Source organism: Durio zibethinus, chromosome 2, assembly GCF_047325235.1.
Source record: "Durio zibethinus cultivar Kanyao isolate XHJ-2024 chromosome 2, ASM4732523v1, whole genome shotgun sequence".
In the NCBI taxonomy this organism is placed as follows: Eukaryota; Viridiplantae; Streptophyta; class Magnoliopsida; order Malvales; family Malvaceae; genus Durio; species Durio zibethinus.
Genome location: NC_143163.1, coordinates 2390651 through 2406327, shown reverse-complemented (window position 1 = coordinate 2406327; position 15677 = coordinate 2390651). Strand labels below are relative to the sequence as shown.

The 15677-nt window shown below is 34.8% G+C and overlaps 4 protein-coding genes across 7 annotated transcripts; 2 read left to right on the top strand and 2 right to left on the bottom strand.

Annotated features, from left to right (window-relative positions):
• Nucleotides 1-344: 344 nt before the first annotated feature.
• On the top strand, nucleotides 345-2967 carry AMS (basic helix-loop-helix (bHLH) DNA-binding superfamily protein). Its single transcript, XM_089745281.1, has 7 exons — nucleotides 345-838; nucleotides 937-1018; nucleotides 1101-1169; nucleotides 1251-1922; nucleotides 2057-2362; nucleotides 2459-2635; nucleotides 2743-2967. The coding sequence occupies exons 1-7, from the start codon at nucleotides 453-455 to the stop codon at nucleotides 2965-2967; spliced, it is 1917 nt and encodes a 638-aa protein (XP_089601407.1). The 5' UTR covers nucleotides 345-452.
• Nucleotides 2968-3346: 379 nt separating this feature from the next.
• LOC111308738 (stellacyanin-like) lies at nucleotides 3347-4644 on the bottom strand. The gene is made up of 2 exons (XM_022907304.2): nucleotides 3909-4644; nucleotides 3347-3677 (listed from the first exon to the last, which is right to left on the bottom strand). The coding sequence occupies exons 1-2, from the start codon at nucleotides 4084-4086 to the stop codon at nucleotides 3355-3357; spliced, it is 501 nt and encodes a 166-aa protein (XP_022763039.2). The 5' UTR covers nucleotides 4087-4644; the 3' UTR covers nucleotides 3347-3354.
• Nucleotides 4645-5589: 945 nt separating this feature from the next.
• On the top strand, nucleotides 5590-6336 carry LOC111308218 (uncharacterized). Its single transcript, XM_022906532.2, has one exon. It carries the CDS (start codon nucleotides 5688-5690, stop codon nucleotides 6108-6110), a length of 423 nt encoding a protein of 140 aa, XP_022762267.1. The 5' UTR covers nucleotides 5590-5687; the 3' UTR covers nucleotides 6111-6336.
• A 2169-nt stretch (nucleotides 6337-8505) lies between these two features.
• Nucleotides 8506-15473, bottom strand: LOC111308737 (putative ubiquitin-conjugating enzyme E2 23). 4 transcript variants are annotated; one of them, XM_022907303.2, is made up of 8 exons: nucleotides 15373-15473; nucleotides 12535-14619; nucleotides 11864-12001; nucleotides 10991-11458; nucleotides 10516-10585; nucleotides 10287-10426; nucleotides 9752-10063; nucleotides 8506-9300 (listed from the first exon to the last, which is right to left on the bottom strand). In XM_022907303.2, exons 2-8 carry the CDS (start codon nucleotides 14617-14619, stop codon nucleotides 9049-9051), a joined length of 3465 nt encoding a protein of 1154 aa, XP_022763038.2. In that variant the 5' UTR covers nucleotides 15373-15473; the 3' UTR covers nucleotides 8506-9048. The 4 variants fall into 4 exon arrangements, with proteins under 4 accessions (XP_022763038.2, XP_022763037.2, XP_089601379.1 ...); XM_022907302.2 differs by having other exon boundaries at nucleotides 11936-12001; nucleotides 12535-14411; XM_089745253.1 differs by having other exon boundaries at nucleotides 12535-14401.
• Between the last annotated feature and the right edge of the window lie 204 nt (nucleotides 15474-15677).

Here is a 15677-nt window from a genome sequence, read left to right as displayed (position 1 = left end):
CCAAGCTTTCCTCTACATATAAAATGAAACATAATTGACAAGGAGTCGATTAAAATTTGAATTCTTCATTCAACGAGAACGTAGAAATCAAGATTTTGTTGTTTTGTTTCTTTTTTTTTTTACTGATCAGATAGTAGTTTAAGGATGAGGTAAGTATGATGATGCAGTTAAGCATTGCTATCAATTCAAACTTGTATGCACCTTTGCTTTTTTTTTTTTTTGGTTGTGTCTTGCATTCTTCGCTTGTTCTTTTTCCTATCTTATTCAGTCAAAAGAAGCAGCCACAACGATATTGGATCTGCCAGGTTTCTCTCTCTTTTATCTCTTTTTGCATCCATGTTCTTGATTTTCTGACAAGTTTCTAGCTAGCTGACAGTGGTATTCAGTTACAGCCTGTGAAAGTACTATATTTTCAACCCTTTTCCTCTTTGAATCATTGAAGGTCATTTAGGATGAACATCTTTCAAAACCTCATGGATAGACTAAGACAGCTCGTGGGTCCCAAAGGATGGGATTATTGTGTTCTCTGGAAACTGAGTGATGATCAAAGGTTAGACTTAATCATAAACTGCATGACAATCAAAGTATATATAATATATTTCCATCCATGTTTCTCTTTCACACCAATGTATTATTATTATTTTTTGGATTATTTGTTTAGGTTTATTGAGTGGGTGGATTGTTGTTGTGCTGGAACTGAAAGTATAGAAAGCGGTGGAGAACTTCAATTTCCTGTTACTCCAGTCCTCCCTTGCAGGGATGTTATGTTTCAGCATCCAAAAACCAAATCCTGTGAACTGCTTGCCCAACTTCCTTCTTGCATGCCCCTAGACTCCGGGTATTCGCTTGATGTTACCTCTTTTCTTCTTTTTCATTCGTATCTTTTTTATGAGTATTTGACAGAGTTTAACTGCTTCTTTGAGAGATTGTAAACAGAAGTACTCATGCACAGGCCTTGATATCGAACCAACCCAAGTGGTTAAACTTCTCTAATAACTCAGCTTCAAATGTTTTAGAGGTTAGTTCATTTCAATAAGTGATCAAGCACCATCCTAATCACTTACAGAAAACAAGGCTGATCTTCATCCAACCTTTTGCAGGAAATAGTTGGAACTAGGATTTTGATTCCAGTTGCACAAGGACTAATTGAGCTTTTTGTTGCCAAACCAGTATGATATTTCTTCTCTCATTCTTCTTTCTTTTACATGTTTTTTCCTCTGACACGGTCAATTGTTGATGTCTCAAAATAGGTATGTCAAGATCAAAATGTCATGGATTATATTGTCACCCTCTGCAACATCTCACTAGAGCAGGGCGCAATGATGAATTCAAGCAGCATGGATACACATTTCACTATGCTAAACGCCCAAGCACTGAATCAACTTCAAGCAAAGCCTCATTTAGGGAATGAGAATGATCAAAAGGATCCCCCCAATCATTTCCAGCCACCGGTATCTTTGGCAACAGCACTGGAAACTATAAACCTACCATATGATATCTCTGTTGATCAAATTCGACCAACAAATTCCCTGCAGCAGTATAATTACTTTTCAGAAGATAAGACCAAGATTGATGCACTTGTTGAAGGATCTCACGATATATTCCTTTCAGACCAGGTAATTAACCCATATAAGTCTTCAGGAGATAATGGTCTTCAAGAGATGGATCCATTGAATTCCATGATGACCAATGAATCAATCGTTATCCAAGGAAATGAAAAGGACTCCATAAAACAAGAGAATGGACGATCAGATTCACTTTCGGATTGCAGTGATCAGAATGATGATGAAGATGATGCAAGGTACCAAAGGCGGAAAGGGTCCAACGGGCAGTCCAAAAACCTTGTTGCTGAGAGGAAAAGAAGGAAAAAGCTTAATGAGAGACTCTATGCTCTTCGCTCTTTGGTTCCCAAAATTTCGAAGGTACTTATCACTGTCCTAATACACTATCTACTTGATTCCCTTCTATTTTCACCATGAAGAAGTGCATTCAGTTCTGACAGTAGTTTTAGACCAAAATATCTTTTGATATATTGTTGTCTGTTCTTTATTCTTAGTTGGATAGAGCTTCCATCCTTGGAGACGCAATTGAGTTTGTGAAGGAGTTGCTAAACCAAGTGAAAGAACTCCAAGATGAGCTTGAAGAACATTCAGAGAACGACATTGGTGCTAAGAAAACAGGCATGAATGGAATCCACAAAAATGTTCAATCTGAGATTTTCTCACAAAATGAACAAATCCCTGTCGATTCTAATCCTGAACATGATAAAGGACCGAATGGCCTTCCTGTTGGAGGTAATGGCAGTGTCTCAAAGCAAAACCAAGATGCGGAAATTACTGCTGACAAGACACAGCAGATGGAGGTAAAATAAATACCTATATTCTTGTCTTTTTATTGGAGTTTAAATGGTAATTTCATGTGTTTTCATTTCTAACTACGAAGGATGGAAAATGTTTAGGCACAAGTTGAAGTTGCTCAAATAGATGGAAACCAGTTTTTTGTTAAAGTTTTTTGTGAGCACAAACCTGGCGGTTTTGTAAGATTAATGGAGGCTTTGGATTCATTGGGCTTGGAAGTAACAAATGCAAATGCAAACAGCTGCACAGGCCTTGTGTCAAATGTTTTCAAAGTAGAGGTAAGATATCTCAGAAGACATGCATCTTGCTTAATGCATAGTATACACATACATACCACAAAAACACACAAATTAAGGTACTAACTAAAATTACTTTTTGGTTGTAGAAAAAAGATGGTGAGATGATTCAAGCTGATTATGTGAGGGACTCATTGCTGGAGCTAACCAGAAACCCTTCCAAGGGGTTGTCTGAGATGGCAAAAGCATCAGAGAACAACAATGGTATTGAATGTAATTATCACAATCAGCAGCAGCTCCAGCATCACCTCCACAATCCCCATATTAGTTCCCATCACCACCACCTCCATCACTGCCCAAAGCAAGCGGCATGACCTTTCTTCAAGCTGTGCTTGAAAAAAGGACCATGGACCTTTTATCTCTTTAGCCTATAATATATATAGCTATCATCAGGACATTTCATAGAATAATATGCTTGCTGTAAGCATTTCAATAGACAGAGACCATCAATGGTTGATATGTTAGATTAGTTTATATGTTACTAAAGCAGTTGAAAGTGGCTCCATAAATATTATGATTATTCAGAGATGGACCCTGACAGAAATTAAGATGGCTAACAAGTTTGGGGGATAAATAATAACTTTATTAACTTATGGTGTTCACATTTTTAGTAATTAATTAAGATGGGTTAAAAAATTCTTTAAGAGAATAATGGTCAAGAAACAAAATATTGCCTAAACAGCAATTTTCAATCAACAAAACTAATTGAATAGAACTGCAGATGCAAAAAGGTAGAGACCCAAACTCCATCTCTCAAAGGCATAAGTACTACCAGAGTTGGCTGATGGAGTTGGCTCCAAATTGTTACTGGTGTTTCCTGCTTTAACATCAATTTCGAACCTCATTCCCCCAAGGCAATGGCCAGTTACATTGCAGATGAAACAATACTTCTTTGATTCAGTGAGCTTGACTTGATCATCTCCGGTCTCATACTTGGCTAGAACTCCACTGCTTGCATCACATGATCGGTACGTAGCCTCTGTCACTTCAAAGGCATTGTGTTGCCCCTTATTATATTTAAACTCTACAAAATAAATACACCCAGATTAGATTCTGAATCACCATCTGCTTGGTTGTGTAGAAATATATAATATCTTACTGATATATCTGTTGAGATATTTATATTTGCAAACCTCCACAAATAAGAAAATTATGTGGAGAAAGTATGAACATAGGCTAGCTTATTTCCAAACTTTATAAAACATGTAGCTGAGAAACCAAATCGGCAAAAGGTTTTGAAGGAAACAGTTTATACCTAGAACGTCGCCGACGCTGAAATTGTATTTCTGTGACCAGGAAACATAGTCCACCTCTGAGTTCCACCCGTTCTCATCACCAACAGTGTAAACTTCAGATGTGGTGCCGTTCAGGAAGGAAAAACAGATCATAAGAATTATTGGTAAGCTACCATATCTGACAATCCTTTCCTCCATAGCTTTGAAAGCAATGAAAATGATTAAACAATGGAAGGTGTGCTGAAAAGGTTGAACCAATCAAGATAATTAAAGTTATGTAATCCTTCTTAGTTTTTATCAATTTCATCTAGTTGAGGATGTCACCATCAATTAGTCAACAATTAATAAAATACAATTGGCTCGAAATCATCGATCTAAGACTGGATTTTTTAAATGTTTCTGCCAGTAGCCATGGTTATTCTTACTTCTTGCTACAATATGTTTTGTATAGTTATATTAAGGTGAGAACTTTTCAGAAGTGACAAAAAGCAATTGAATTCAAAGGTCAAAGCTCCAAAGGAAATGGATTCTCGTTTTACCTTTACAGATTCCAATTTTTTTTAAAAAATTTTGTAAATGAAATTATTTAAATATCATTTTCACAAGTTTTAAAATTTTAACAAATATATTTTTGAAAAATTATATCACTTCGTGAAAATATATATATATATATATATATATGAAAAATCAGAACGAAAAATTCTCGAAACTGAAAGTATTAAAAGTGAAATTTTATGAAAAATTATAAAAAATGAATTTTATTAAAATTATTTACAAATAAGAGTAATAAAAAAGTTATTATTAGAAAATTCATAAAAGTTAAAATTAATGTAAAATTATTTTTACTATTTTTATTTTAGATGAAAAATAATATCTTATGAGATTCTAATTAAATTAAAGAAAAATAAAAATATAATTTTTTATGAATTTAAAATTTATCATTTTTAATAAATATTTTTTGTATCAATTATTAAAATTTTATAATAATTTTAATTAAATTAAATTTTTTGAAAAAATCTCTCTATCTACTTGTCTTAATGCTCCAATTAATATATTAAATTTTAAAAAAATTATTTAATATTTAGAAGTATTACTTGTACAATTTTAAAAAATTTCAACTCTTATATATTGATTAAACCTAATAGTTGTTTCATCATTTTTCATAATATCAAGAAATAAAATCTCATTAGATTTTTTTTCTAAAATAAAAAAAATAAAAAATTTTTTTTATTAATTTTAAAATTTATGATTTTTTATAATAATAAATTTTTTCATAATACTAATTTGTAGATAGTTTTAATGAAATTCTTTTTTTTTTATAAGTTTTCATAAAATTTCATTTTTTACTTTCTGAATTGCATTTTCGAAAAATATTATATATATTTTTTAAATATATTTTTGAAAAGTGTTATATCTTCTTTAAAATTCACTTTCAATAATTTTACTTACAAAAAATTTTGAAAAAAATAAAAAATGGGATGCATTTAAAAGTTTTCAAATAAATAGCAACCAACCAATTACATGAAAAGTTAAATCAAGGGTGATAAATAAATTTAATGAGACTCATTGGATTGATCTAATGGATCCATATGAAAAGAGCAAGCCTGGAAAGTAGGCCCAATATTCTACAAGGCTTAAACCAAAACCTAACTGCAAGTGAACCTAAATTAACAAAAGCAAAAACATAGTCAAAGCCCTAAACCTAAAATAACCCCAAAATCCTAAACCACCGCCAAACCCTCCTATTCTCAAAAGGCTCTCACTTATTCTTACAAACCCGATACTTCAAAGAAAGAAAGATGGCTGCTTTCAGTGGGAGTCGATTCAAGCAGTTCTTGAAGAAGTACGGGAAGGTGGCACTTGGGGTTCATTTCTCAGTTTCCGCAGCTTCTGTAACGGGACTTTACGTAGCCATCAAGAACAACGTCGACGTTGAATCGTTGTTGGACAAGTTACATCTTCCGGGGCTTTCCAAAGACCAAAAGAATCAAAACCCATCTCCACAATCGCCAAACTCGGATGGGTATTTGATGGAAGAACCAATTGAGACGAAGCAAAGAAATCGGACGGCTGAGCTTGCCGCTTCCACTGGTGGGGCACTTGCATTGGCTGTGCTTTGTAACAAGGCCTTGTTCCCTGTTCGGGTTCCGATCACCATCGCGCTTACACCTCCTATCGCTAGGTTTTTGGCTAGGAGGAGGATCATTAAGAATAGTGTATGATTCCCTTTTCTTTCAATTTTTTTAATATTCAAAAAATATTTGAAGTTATCTGTTTTCTTTAAAAAATGTTTTAATTTCTCTGATTTCGGTTTTCTTTTTTGGTGATGATTGAGAAAATTGAGAAATGGAGAAAAAAGATGTTAGTTGTTGAGAACTATAGTGTTGTGTTTAAATTGGAAACAGGACAACAAATTTGCAATAATAATTTCTTAGTATTTTACTGTGATTCTTCTTGAGTTTTTTTTACACAACTTCTTCTGTTTATTTCTTCTGTTGATTGAGTGCCATTCTTCTTAGTGCTTTACTAATGTGATTGACTTTTTTAAGGTGGTATTTATAGAAGGAAAAGCATGTTTGTTCTTAAATTTGGTAAAAGCAGTGCATTAAAGGGAAAAAAAAAACTTTTCTAATGCCTATAGACATATTTAAGTCATTATTATTATTGTTGTTGTTGTTGTTGGGAATGAGATGGAGAAATTGTGGTACTTCAACAAGAATTGTTTTAAGAAAGAAAGTGGGTTGTAGGTGAAGCCGTGAAGGTGGCACTTGAATCATTTAGAGCCAAATACTAGTAAAATAATCATATAAGTAGGAACATGGTGAAAATCCTTGAAATTTAAACTATAAAATGTTTGAACCAAGGGGAAAAGAGTTGGTTCAACTGCTAAATTTGGTTGAAGTAATGCTTTAGTCTCTTAGATGCTAGTTTCCCGTCTGTTATAAGAGTGAGATCCTATCACAGTAATAAATTCCTGTGATTTATCCATTCTGAAGAAGGGAGAGCAGGGGGGAGGTGGGAATTAGTACAAGGAAATGCAAATTGCCAGAATGGCAGATGCAGACTTCAAATAATTGGTGAGAAAGTAGTGAGAAAGAGTTTTGTTGTATGTTAAAAGTATGGCTTTGCCTAGCACAATAAAACAAAGGGAGAGTAAAAAAAAAAATTGTCTAAGCTGGTTTAGGATTTGTGGAACAATGCCATGACTTGCCATCTCAATCTCCCCTTTTCAGGGAGTTTGAATTACAACAATAGTTTTTGCTTGACTATTATGTCTAGTTTTCTGATATTATTAGAAATTTTATGCTGGTTAAGTATATACTTCCGTATCTCATCTGGGAATTTATTTTGACTAGAATTTTAAAGCCCCTCAATATCTAAGTGGGTCAAAATTTTCATGTCTTTCATGTTTAATCACATATTACAAGAGACAAAGGCATGAAGGAAGAAAATGGGACAAAAAGAGGGAGGGTGAGACTTGAGAGGGACCATGGCTTTATGTTCCACAGTGGTGATAATCCACACTTAGAGGCTAAGACATTGACAACGACAGCCAACCATAGAGCATTTGCGAATTGGGGGAAAGAAATGTTCATATCTATTACAGTAAGGTTACGTTTGGTGCATAAGATAATGGATAGAATAGTATGATAATCATTTTATATTATATTTAGTTTGTATCTAATTGAAAGAGATAAAATTACAAGAAGAATTATCATCCTCTTGGTATAGGATGATTTAATCCTCTCAAAGTGAAGAAGATTATTTTTAATCCATGAGATTAAACTTATGTTTTATTATACCTTTAAAAATTACATCAATAATTTAAATTATATAAATTTTAAGAAAAGATAATTTTAATCAATAAATAAATTATTTTATCTTAATCATTGTACAATTAAACATAAAATAAAATGATATTATTTAATTTTATTCTATTCATCTTATTATAATCTTGTATATTAAACATGACTTAATATGATTGAATTGTATCTAATTAGTTATTTTATTTTATTTCAATGGTGACAACCAATTCAAGCATTTTAATGCTTAAAAGCAGCCCATACACTGACTAACCTTATCGTGAAGAAATGTAAAATGCTTATAAAAAAGCTTTGAAAGTAAATATACGTTTTAGCCATGGTCACCTTTGATCTCAGTAATTTTTCCGGTGTGTTGGTGCCTTTCTTGTAGTTCAAATGAAAAACCCACTCTACTGTCCACAGGTATTCTTCAAGTATCAGGTAGACTTGTTATAGCATTAGGTTGCTAAAAAGCATGCAAGTATTAAACTAAATAAGAGCTCAAAACAGGGACTGGTTTCGATAAGGTTGCTTTTACGAACTGGTACGTATCGAACACGTTTTGTAGTGTAAAGAGTCTGCCATTCCGATTGCAAACAATAGCAAGTTAGAACGAGTGAATTATCAATGCTATGATTTTGAGTGGCATAGCCCTTGAATCTTATCACCAGCATGCGGGGAAAAATCCTACGTGAAAGCTCTCAGGCTCACGGGTTTCGAGAGGACTAACTTGGTTAGATAAAATGGAGAATCGAAGTTCAAAGGAAGCAGAAATTGAAATAACATTTCCCATCCTATCTATCAGAACAAGAAATAGAGTAAAAGAAATCTGATTCAGATAAAGCAATCAACTTGCCACAATATTCATTAACATACAATGAAACTTGAGTTGTAAGACACTCTTTCTTCAATTTAAATCAATTTATCATTGGAAGTCAACAGTCAATCCAAAACCCTAACTGTCTTCCCATTCCTATTTCTTAGGGTACTAATAGAAATCTGTGAAATTCTCAAAGAAAAAAAAAGAAAAAAGAAATCTGTGAACCAAAATGTTAGAAGGAAAATTCACCAAGAAGAATTGAAGTAAAAGGAGAAAAATCAGCACACATTTTGAATCTTCTAAGTTAGTTAAAAAGAATTTCCAAATGACAGAAAAGGAACCTTGCGGTTTGCTCCAAGGAACTGCACCTCCTAAAATTTATAAGGCTCCAAACAAGACAGAAGAATGTTTCACCAAGTCCTATAACAGACAGAGCATGATAGAGCCTTTACATTGAAAAATATCTGGAATTTGGACATATCGGCACTGACCTTGTCGCTTTGATGGCAACGTTCAGTTTGGCTTTAGAACCCACCATTATGACTGCTGGAGATGCTTAAATTCCTGACAATCAGCTCCAACTTCATTAAGTGCTAATAAAAGCTTCGGCACAATCTTGCCTAACATCAGCTTGAAACCAACTGAAGTGGAGTTTGCATTGTTCTCATCACTAAAAGAGGCATCTTTAGTTAGAGAGCCAATTAAGTAGCCCTTCATGTATGCATCACAGGCTTTAAGGATGTAATAACCACGTCTCCTGAAATGGTCTCTGACAAGTTCTTCAAAATCCTAGAGATGGTCATAAAGTTATACAATTAATCATTAATATCTGAAAAAAAAAAAAAAGACAGCATGAAAATCTGTATACATAACATCAAGCACAACTGAGAAAAATGCCTACCTGAAACAACTTAAGTATCAAAAAGATGGAAGCATGAAAAATTTCAACTTTACAATGTCGCTTGGATCTATTGGCTAAATATTAAAAACTACAATGTGAGGGTTCAATAAATCAGCACCAAACTTTAACAGGAACAGTTGACCTTTAATTTCACTCTGCTGTATCTATTGAAAAACAAGGATGCAACCTACTTATTCTAGAAACAAAGAAACTAAATATGTGCCAATGCTTAAAAAGATCCATACCCCTTTGAAATCTTAGGGGATAAATCCGTATGTACCACATGACAGTAACTCAATAAAGAGATACTATTGAAATGTAATAAAATGCAATAATCACCTTTGGAGGCTTCCGCATGAGATACATCATTGACTTGCAGTTCAGTAAGAAAGTATTCTCATTGTATGCTAACGAATTTTTCTCTCCTTCAGCGGTCCCAACTTGCTTATCATACCCAGCTTCATTGAAATATGGCTTAGCATTTAGCACTAACCCCTGCAATGAAACTAGGACTTGTAGGATGCTTGAGGAGGATGGATCCCATACTTCGTTTCCCCTGCCGGTCCATGTGTTAAGAAGGCTAAGGCACACCTTGCCTTCCTCGTACAAATTAGGATTTATCCTCCAACCACCTGAATGATAGTATGCTGACTGCAACATAAAAAATTCAGAAGTTAAATTCTCTGAACTCTAAAAGATGAAGTAAAACGTATTCAAGCTTTAAGTAATCAAATTTGGGCTCATTGTCAAGGCCTAACATGATGGTCACCATACCTTTGTCCTAAACAAAGTATCCAATAGAAATATCTTTCCCCAAGAAGAAAGAGATGGAGGGAGGGGTGAAGAAGACATAAGAGAAGTTTTTTAATCTTACCGGTGGCACGTCTGGATACTCAGGAGGAAGGTGAAAATCAAAGAAGAAGAGACCATCTTGATACGGTGTCCCATATGCCCCAACTATTACAGCCCTCAAGAGGTCCATCTGGTCCTCATATACTCTCACGTAGATTCCATCTGTTAAATAGTTATAACCGCTTAAAACAAAGGTTGCTACAGCCAAGGACTAGAAACCTTTTGCTACACCTACACTTCACAATCCTTACCTGGCAGGTTGTTCTGAAGGATGTTCCAATCTTGCTGAACCTTCTTTAGCCACTTCCTTCCAGTATTATTCTGCAAGCATGATTAACATGGCAAGATTCAAAATCCCAAAGACATAACTACACAGGTTAAGTACCATTTGGGTAAGGTTATACATTACAATTACCAATAAGTAATAACACTATAGCAGATCGAGTCAACACAATTAACAAGAAATATATCAATATATTAGAATCTCCTCAAGCAAAAGGCTATCTTCAATAAAAAAGTTCCTTTATCAATTATTTGATTCTGAAACTAAGTCTATGATATAGCTTTCCAAGTTGCACTACAATATTTTCGTGTGCGTTTTGAATTACACAATCAAATTAATGGGATTATCCTAATCCTACCATGATAACACAAAAAGTCCATGTCCAAAGATTATATTTCATGTGCTATTAATGTTACAATGCTAAAATATAAATGGTCATATACCTGTCCATTCGCGCCAAGAAAATAATGATCTAGAGGATCTTTAGCTGTATCAAACCGCTTGAAACTGCAAGCACCATCCTCATCAACTGTTTTAGAATCTGAGTCTTCAATCCTCAAGTTGCATAAACTTTCTACTGAAAGTGAATGTTTCTGGGCCTTTGCTTCAACATGTTCCTCACCCTTTCCATGAAAACTTTCCCCACTGAAATTATCGAGACCATTAGACTTCTGCGAGCTAGACACATAGCTGGAATCTCTTCCCTTGGGCTGATGTTCATTTTCTCCTTTGGAATCCAAACCAATTGGATCAACATTTTTTCGTCTTCCTGAAAACAATCCACTGGCTAGTCTGGTGACAAAATCAAATGCAGCTAAGGGGAGAGATAATGCTGCATTCCTTCCAGAATTATTCTCCATACCCTCTTCTAGTTCTGAAATAAAGCTGCTGGCATTTTGTGGCTCCAGATCCTGAACAACAAATACTCACATCATTCACTCAAAAGAGAAACAAAATACATCAATTACTAGAATTTAGTATTACGTAATAATATATTGATAGTTCTACTAGCATGTGCATAAAAAGTTTAGTGATCATGCAAATAGAAGGCATCTAGAAAATTTTTTCCAACCATCTGACAGTCCTACCAGCACAATAAGGCAAAGATAATTTTTTTTGCTAACATATGATGATTAATAGATCAAATTTTTTGTTCTCAAAGTTCTAAACCTCAACCCATCAAGATCATCCCAGAGCATATTCTTCGACTGTCAATTGTGTTTTAAAGAAAGCCTGCTTGCAAGTAATTGATGTATTGACATGTAACTGATTTAAATTCACAGACACCCATCCTATTGTTTCAAACAGAAACAAACCTCTTGAGCATTCTCAAGAGCATCCATCTCATCATCATTAACAGTTTCCCAACTAGCAGCATCATCACTTACTTCACTCCCAGCAGCAACTGACTCATCATCGTCTCGACCAACAACGTAAATTGCTTGAGGTCCAACCTAAAGAAACCAAAAGATCAATTTGTCAAAACAACAACTATGCTCCTCCACAGGAGAACGAAGGCACAAGAAGAAATAGTTATCACCAATCATCACACAATGGAACATACAAGTGGTTAAGATATTCCAACAATAAGATATAAATAACATATAAGTAAAGTTTGAAATATTAACTGATTACAATAATCTAAAAATGTCATCAGAAACCTTATCTAAGGTTATAGTGCTTATATTTAGCCTCCTCAGGATCCTTGTGAGATCATTAATGCTGACATACAGAATAAACCACTCAAAATAACAAAAAAGAGAGCAGGTTCTTTCATCCCTACCAAAATAACAATATCTAGTGAGATAAAAGAGCCTCTAATAATTATTTTGTGTCAGCCAAATTGATAGAAAGAGAGGTTACCAATCTAATAAATATAAGAGAACCAACTGATAAAAGATTCAAAGTTTAAGATTCAGAAGTTATGAACAACTCTAAGGAGAAATAAAAGAAAATAATAGTTCACAGAATAAGGCATCAAGTTTACCGTTGAGACCATCCCATCAGCCCATGTAACCTCAATATCACCATTTCTCAGGCCAGTTATGTTACCGACCCATGAGAGATCTGTGAAGTCAATGGAAGTTTCATTCAGCGATACACCTTTTGCCTTGTTACTTCCTGAGCACTTTTTAGAGCCTTGTTTTACTTCCTTTGATCCATCTCCCAGCTTGGGTTCTTCAATGGAGCCTTTGCCAGAAGCAGATTGCACGGGAACAGAAGCTTGGGGTAATCGAACTACTACATCACCATAACAGTAATCATAATCTGGATGTCCTTCCAGCTCATACACACTTACAATTTCCTCCCTGTCAAACTCCCGAGGGTCCTCTGCCCTGCAAACTGGTTTTAACCACTTCACACAAGCTGTCCGCTCCTTTGCATAAACACTTTTGACAACTCCAACACGCCTGGGTTCATATCCATCATCACCATCATTGGAGGCCTTCTCTACCACATACTGCTCTGCAACAAATTCATGATCACCAGGAGTTTCAATTGGGACCAACGTTGTTGCATCCACTCCGTGTTCCACTGTTCCATCCTGCCACGCAACATCAACTCTTGTTCTACTATTGGCAATTAAAAGTGCCCTTTCAAAATTATCCACTTTCTTTTTTGCTTTCTTGTCTTTCCTAGTCACAACTTTACGGATCTTCTTGCGGTGAAGTGGCCAATGCTCATGGACAGTCTCCTTTGAAACTGATAATGAACTGCTACAAGAGCTAGATTCAGGTAAGGCTTTAGTTTCAATAACTCCATTGTCTTTAGTTTCAATAATTGCAATGTCTTCACCAGGTGTAAGCATTGCATCAAGATCCATGGATTCACTATTATCATTTGATTCCTCCAGAGTAACCTCTTCTGAGTCACATTCACCATCCAACTTATCACAATTTCCCCCATTTATCATGGAACCATGAAGTTGCGATTTAGACAAATCCTTGTCCAAATGAATGGATAGCAATGAAGTTGGAAGAAGACACCAATCACCCACTTGCCAATTCGCATGTGTAAAACAAGACAACAGTTTTAGATTCTTTGGATTCTGCTCTTCAGCAGGGGCAGTGGAAGAATCAGGCCCGTAGCCAGCAGATGCTATCCAATAAATAAACACTGATCCAGCTGTAACTTTAGTGACTGTACCTTCCAACCGATTTGCCTTCCATAAGCCAGATAACCACCTAGAATTCTTGAAAACAGATGAAGAACTTGCCCTAACACGCTGACCAGGATAGTAAGGGAAATTACTATCATCTTCAAGGGTATTCCTAGTACTTGGTTTGAGACGCAATGGTTCAGCCCTCGTAACTTTGCACACAGAGCCATCATCAAACAACACATTGACATTATCTAGAACATCATCTATTCTACCTAGCCAGGGACCAAGGACCACATAATCACCCACAGTGAAATCCCTCACACGTTGCAAGTCTCTAGAAGAGACATCTTTTATAATAGATCCATCAGGAGCTAACAGATCAACAGAGATATTGACATCCACCACAACACCCACCTGCCCCGTTGAGTCTGAAGCAGCAGCAACATAATCGCCGTGTAAGAAACCCCGATCAACAACAGTTACATTCTTAATACTTTGAACTGGCTCAGTGTCATCCATCCAGAGTACCCGAATTTGATCAGCTTGAAGATCACCACACTTATAATCATGGTCACCTTTGCTCCCATCACCACTCTCATTAGCATTGCTATCGGCATCAAAATCACCACTTTCATCTTCACCATCCTCTTCTTCATCTTCATCTTCATCTTCATCATCAGTAATGCTTCCATCTGAATCTGAGTCACCGGCAACTTCACTCACAATTCCAATTGCACCACTTGTATTACTCCTGACAACATCTTGTCGATAAATATAAGGAACAATATGTGAGTTACTGGAAGTCTCGTTTTGTTTACTAACTCCAACATTAGTGGTTTTATTTACATTTTGATCACTGACAGACCCATTTGTTGTAGAACCACCCCGACTCAAAGTGTTACTTTCATGCAAACTTGTTGTTGTGGATTCATTAGTCTCAAAATCTAATAAATGTTGCTCTGTCCCCATCTGAGATAACACATATGAACATTAAAAAACTATCATTTATCGCGCTTAATTCCACAAAGCAAGTTTCAACCTATCAAACATTTTACTTCTAATTTCCATATTGTTCTTTCGACCAAACGATAATCTGACATTTTGTAATTCTTATTTTTTTTACTTGTTTCCAACGCAAGAAGATAAATAACTCAAGATTAACAGATTAAAACCAAGGTTTTCATGATTGATTATCCCATGTTGGCAAGGGAAATATGGTAACACTCTTAAATCAGTTAACTTTTAAAATAGATAGCATAAATTTTCTCAAATATCATATACTTTAAATTACCATTGAGCTGTTTCACAACAGTTCATCACCAGATTTTAAATCAACCAAAAAATTACCTAAAAATCGCTTGTAGCCTTTTAATATCCTATTCAAAACACATAAACAGTGCCTCGAAATTTTCCAGAAACACACGTCTTACATTCAATCGCGTTAAAATCAAATGTTAAAGTGAATGTAAAAACAAAAGCAAATTAAAAAAATTAATTCACAGATTATATAATAATAATACAGATTAAAACAATATCCAAAAACAGCTCAAAAATTGATCGAAATAACAAATAATAGAATTAAAAAAGAAAATAAGGAGCACGCAGCTCAAAATCCACTCTATACCACCTCAATTCCAATAAAAATTAAGTGACAAGGAAATTAGAAATATAGGTTCAGCCAATTAATCGTCAGATTTCAAAGATGACCTAATATGAAATTACCTGATGAAAATCGGCGATTATTTGAATACAGGAAGAGAGAGATATGAATTTGTATTTTGAACCAAAGGTCGTCGTTGTAAAACGAAAAGAAAAGCAAAGACAAAAAAAAAAAAAGAAAAATTAAAGAAAACAAACGCTAATTTGGAGCCTAGATTGGAAGCGGTGTCTAGGGGCAGATTTGTAATTAGACGAAAAGGTTTTGTTTTGTCTTCTTGTTTGGATTTTTGGGCCAATAGGGATCCAACATTCTGAGTTTCATTAGAGCCGTTGGATTTGCCGATTTCTATAAATAGGTTTTCTTTTTC

Bases quoted from the DNA above. Each gene is read 5' to 3' on its own strand.
- LOC111308218 (XM_022906532.2), top strand. From the start codon at position 5,688: ATGGCTGCTTTCAGTGGGAGTCGATTCAAGCAGTTCTTGAAGAAGTAC.
- LOC111308738 (XM_022907304.2), bottom strand. From the start codon at position 4,086: ATGGAGGAAAGGATTGTCAGATATGGTAGCTTACCAATAATTCTTATG. The intron at 3,678-3,908 runs GTATAAACTGTT...TTTATTTTGTAG, and splicing joins CAGCGTCGGCGACGTTCTAG to AGTTTAAATATAATAAGGGG.
- LOC111308737 (XM_022907303.2), bottom strand. From the start codon at position 14,619: ATGGGGACAGAGCAACATTTATTAGATTTTGAGACTAATGAATCCACA. The intron at 12,002-12,534 runs GTAAACTTGATG...TGGTTTCTTTAG, and splicing joins CTGATGGGATGGTCTCAACG to GTTGGACCTCAAGCAATTTA. The intron at 9,301-9,751 runs GTGATTATTGCA...GACCATCTCTAG, and splicing joins TCATGCGGAAGCCTCCAAAG to GATTTTGAAGAACTTGTCAG.
- AMS (XM_089745281.1), top strand. From the start codon at position 453: ATGAACATCTTTCAAAACCTCATGGATAGACTAAGACAGCTCGTGGGT. The intron at 1,019-1,100 runs GTTAGTTCATTT...AACCTTTTGCAG, and splicing joins CAGCTTCAAATGTTTTAGAG to GAAATAGTTGGAACTAGGAT. The intron at 2,363-2,458 runs GTAAAATAAATA...GAAAATGTTTAG, and splicing joins ACAAGACACAGCAGATGGAG to GCACAAGTTGAAGTTGCTCA.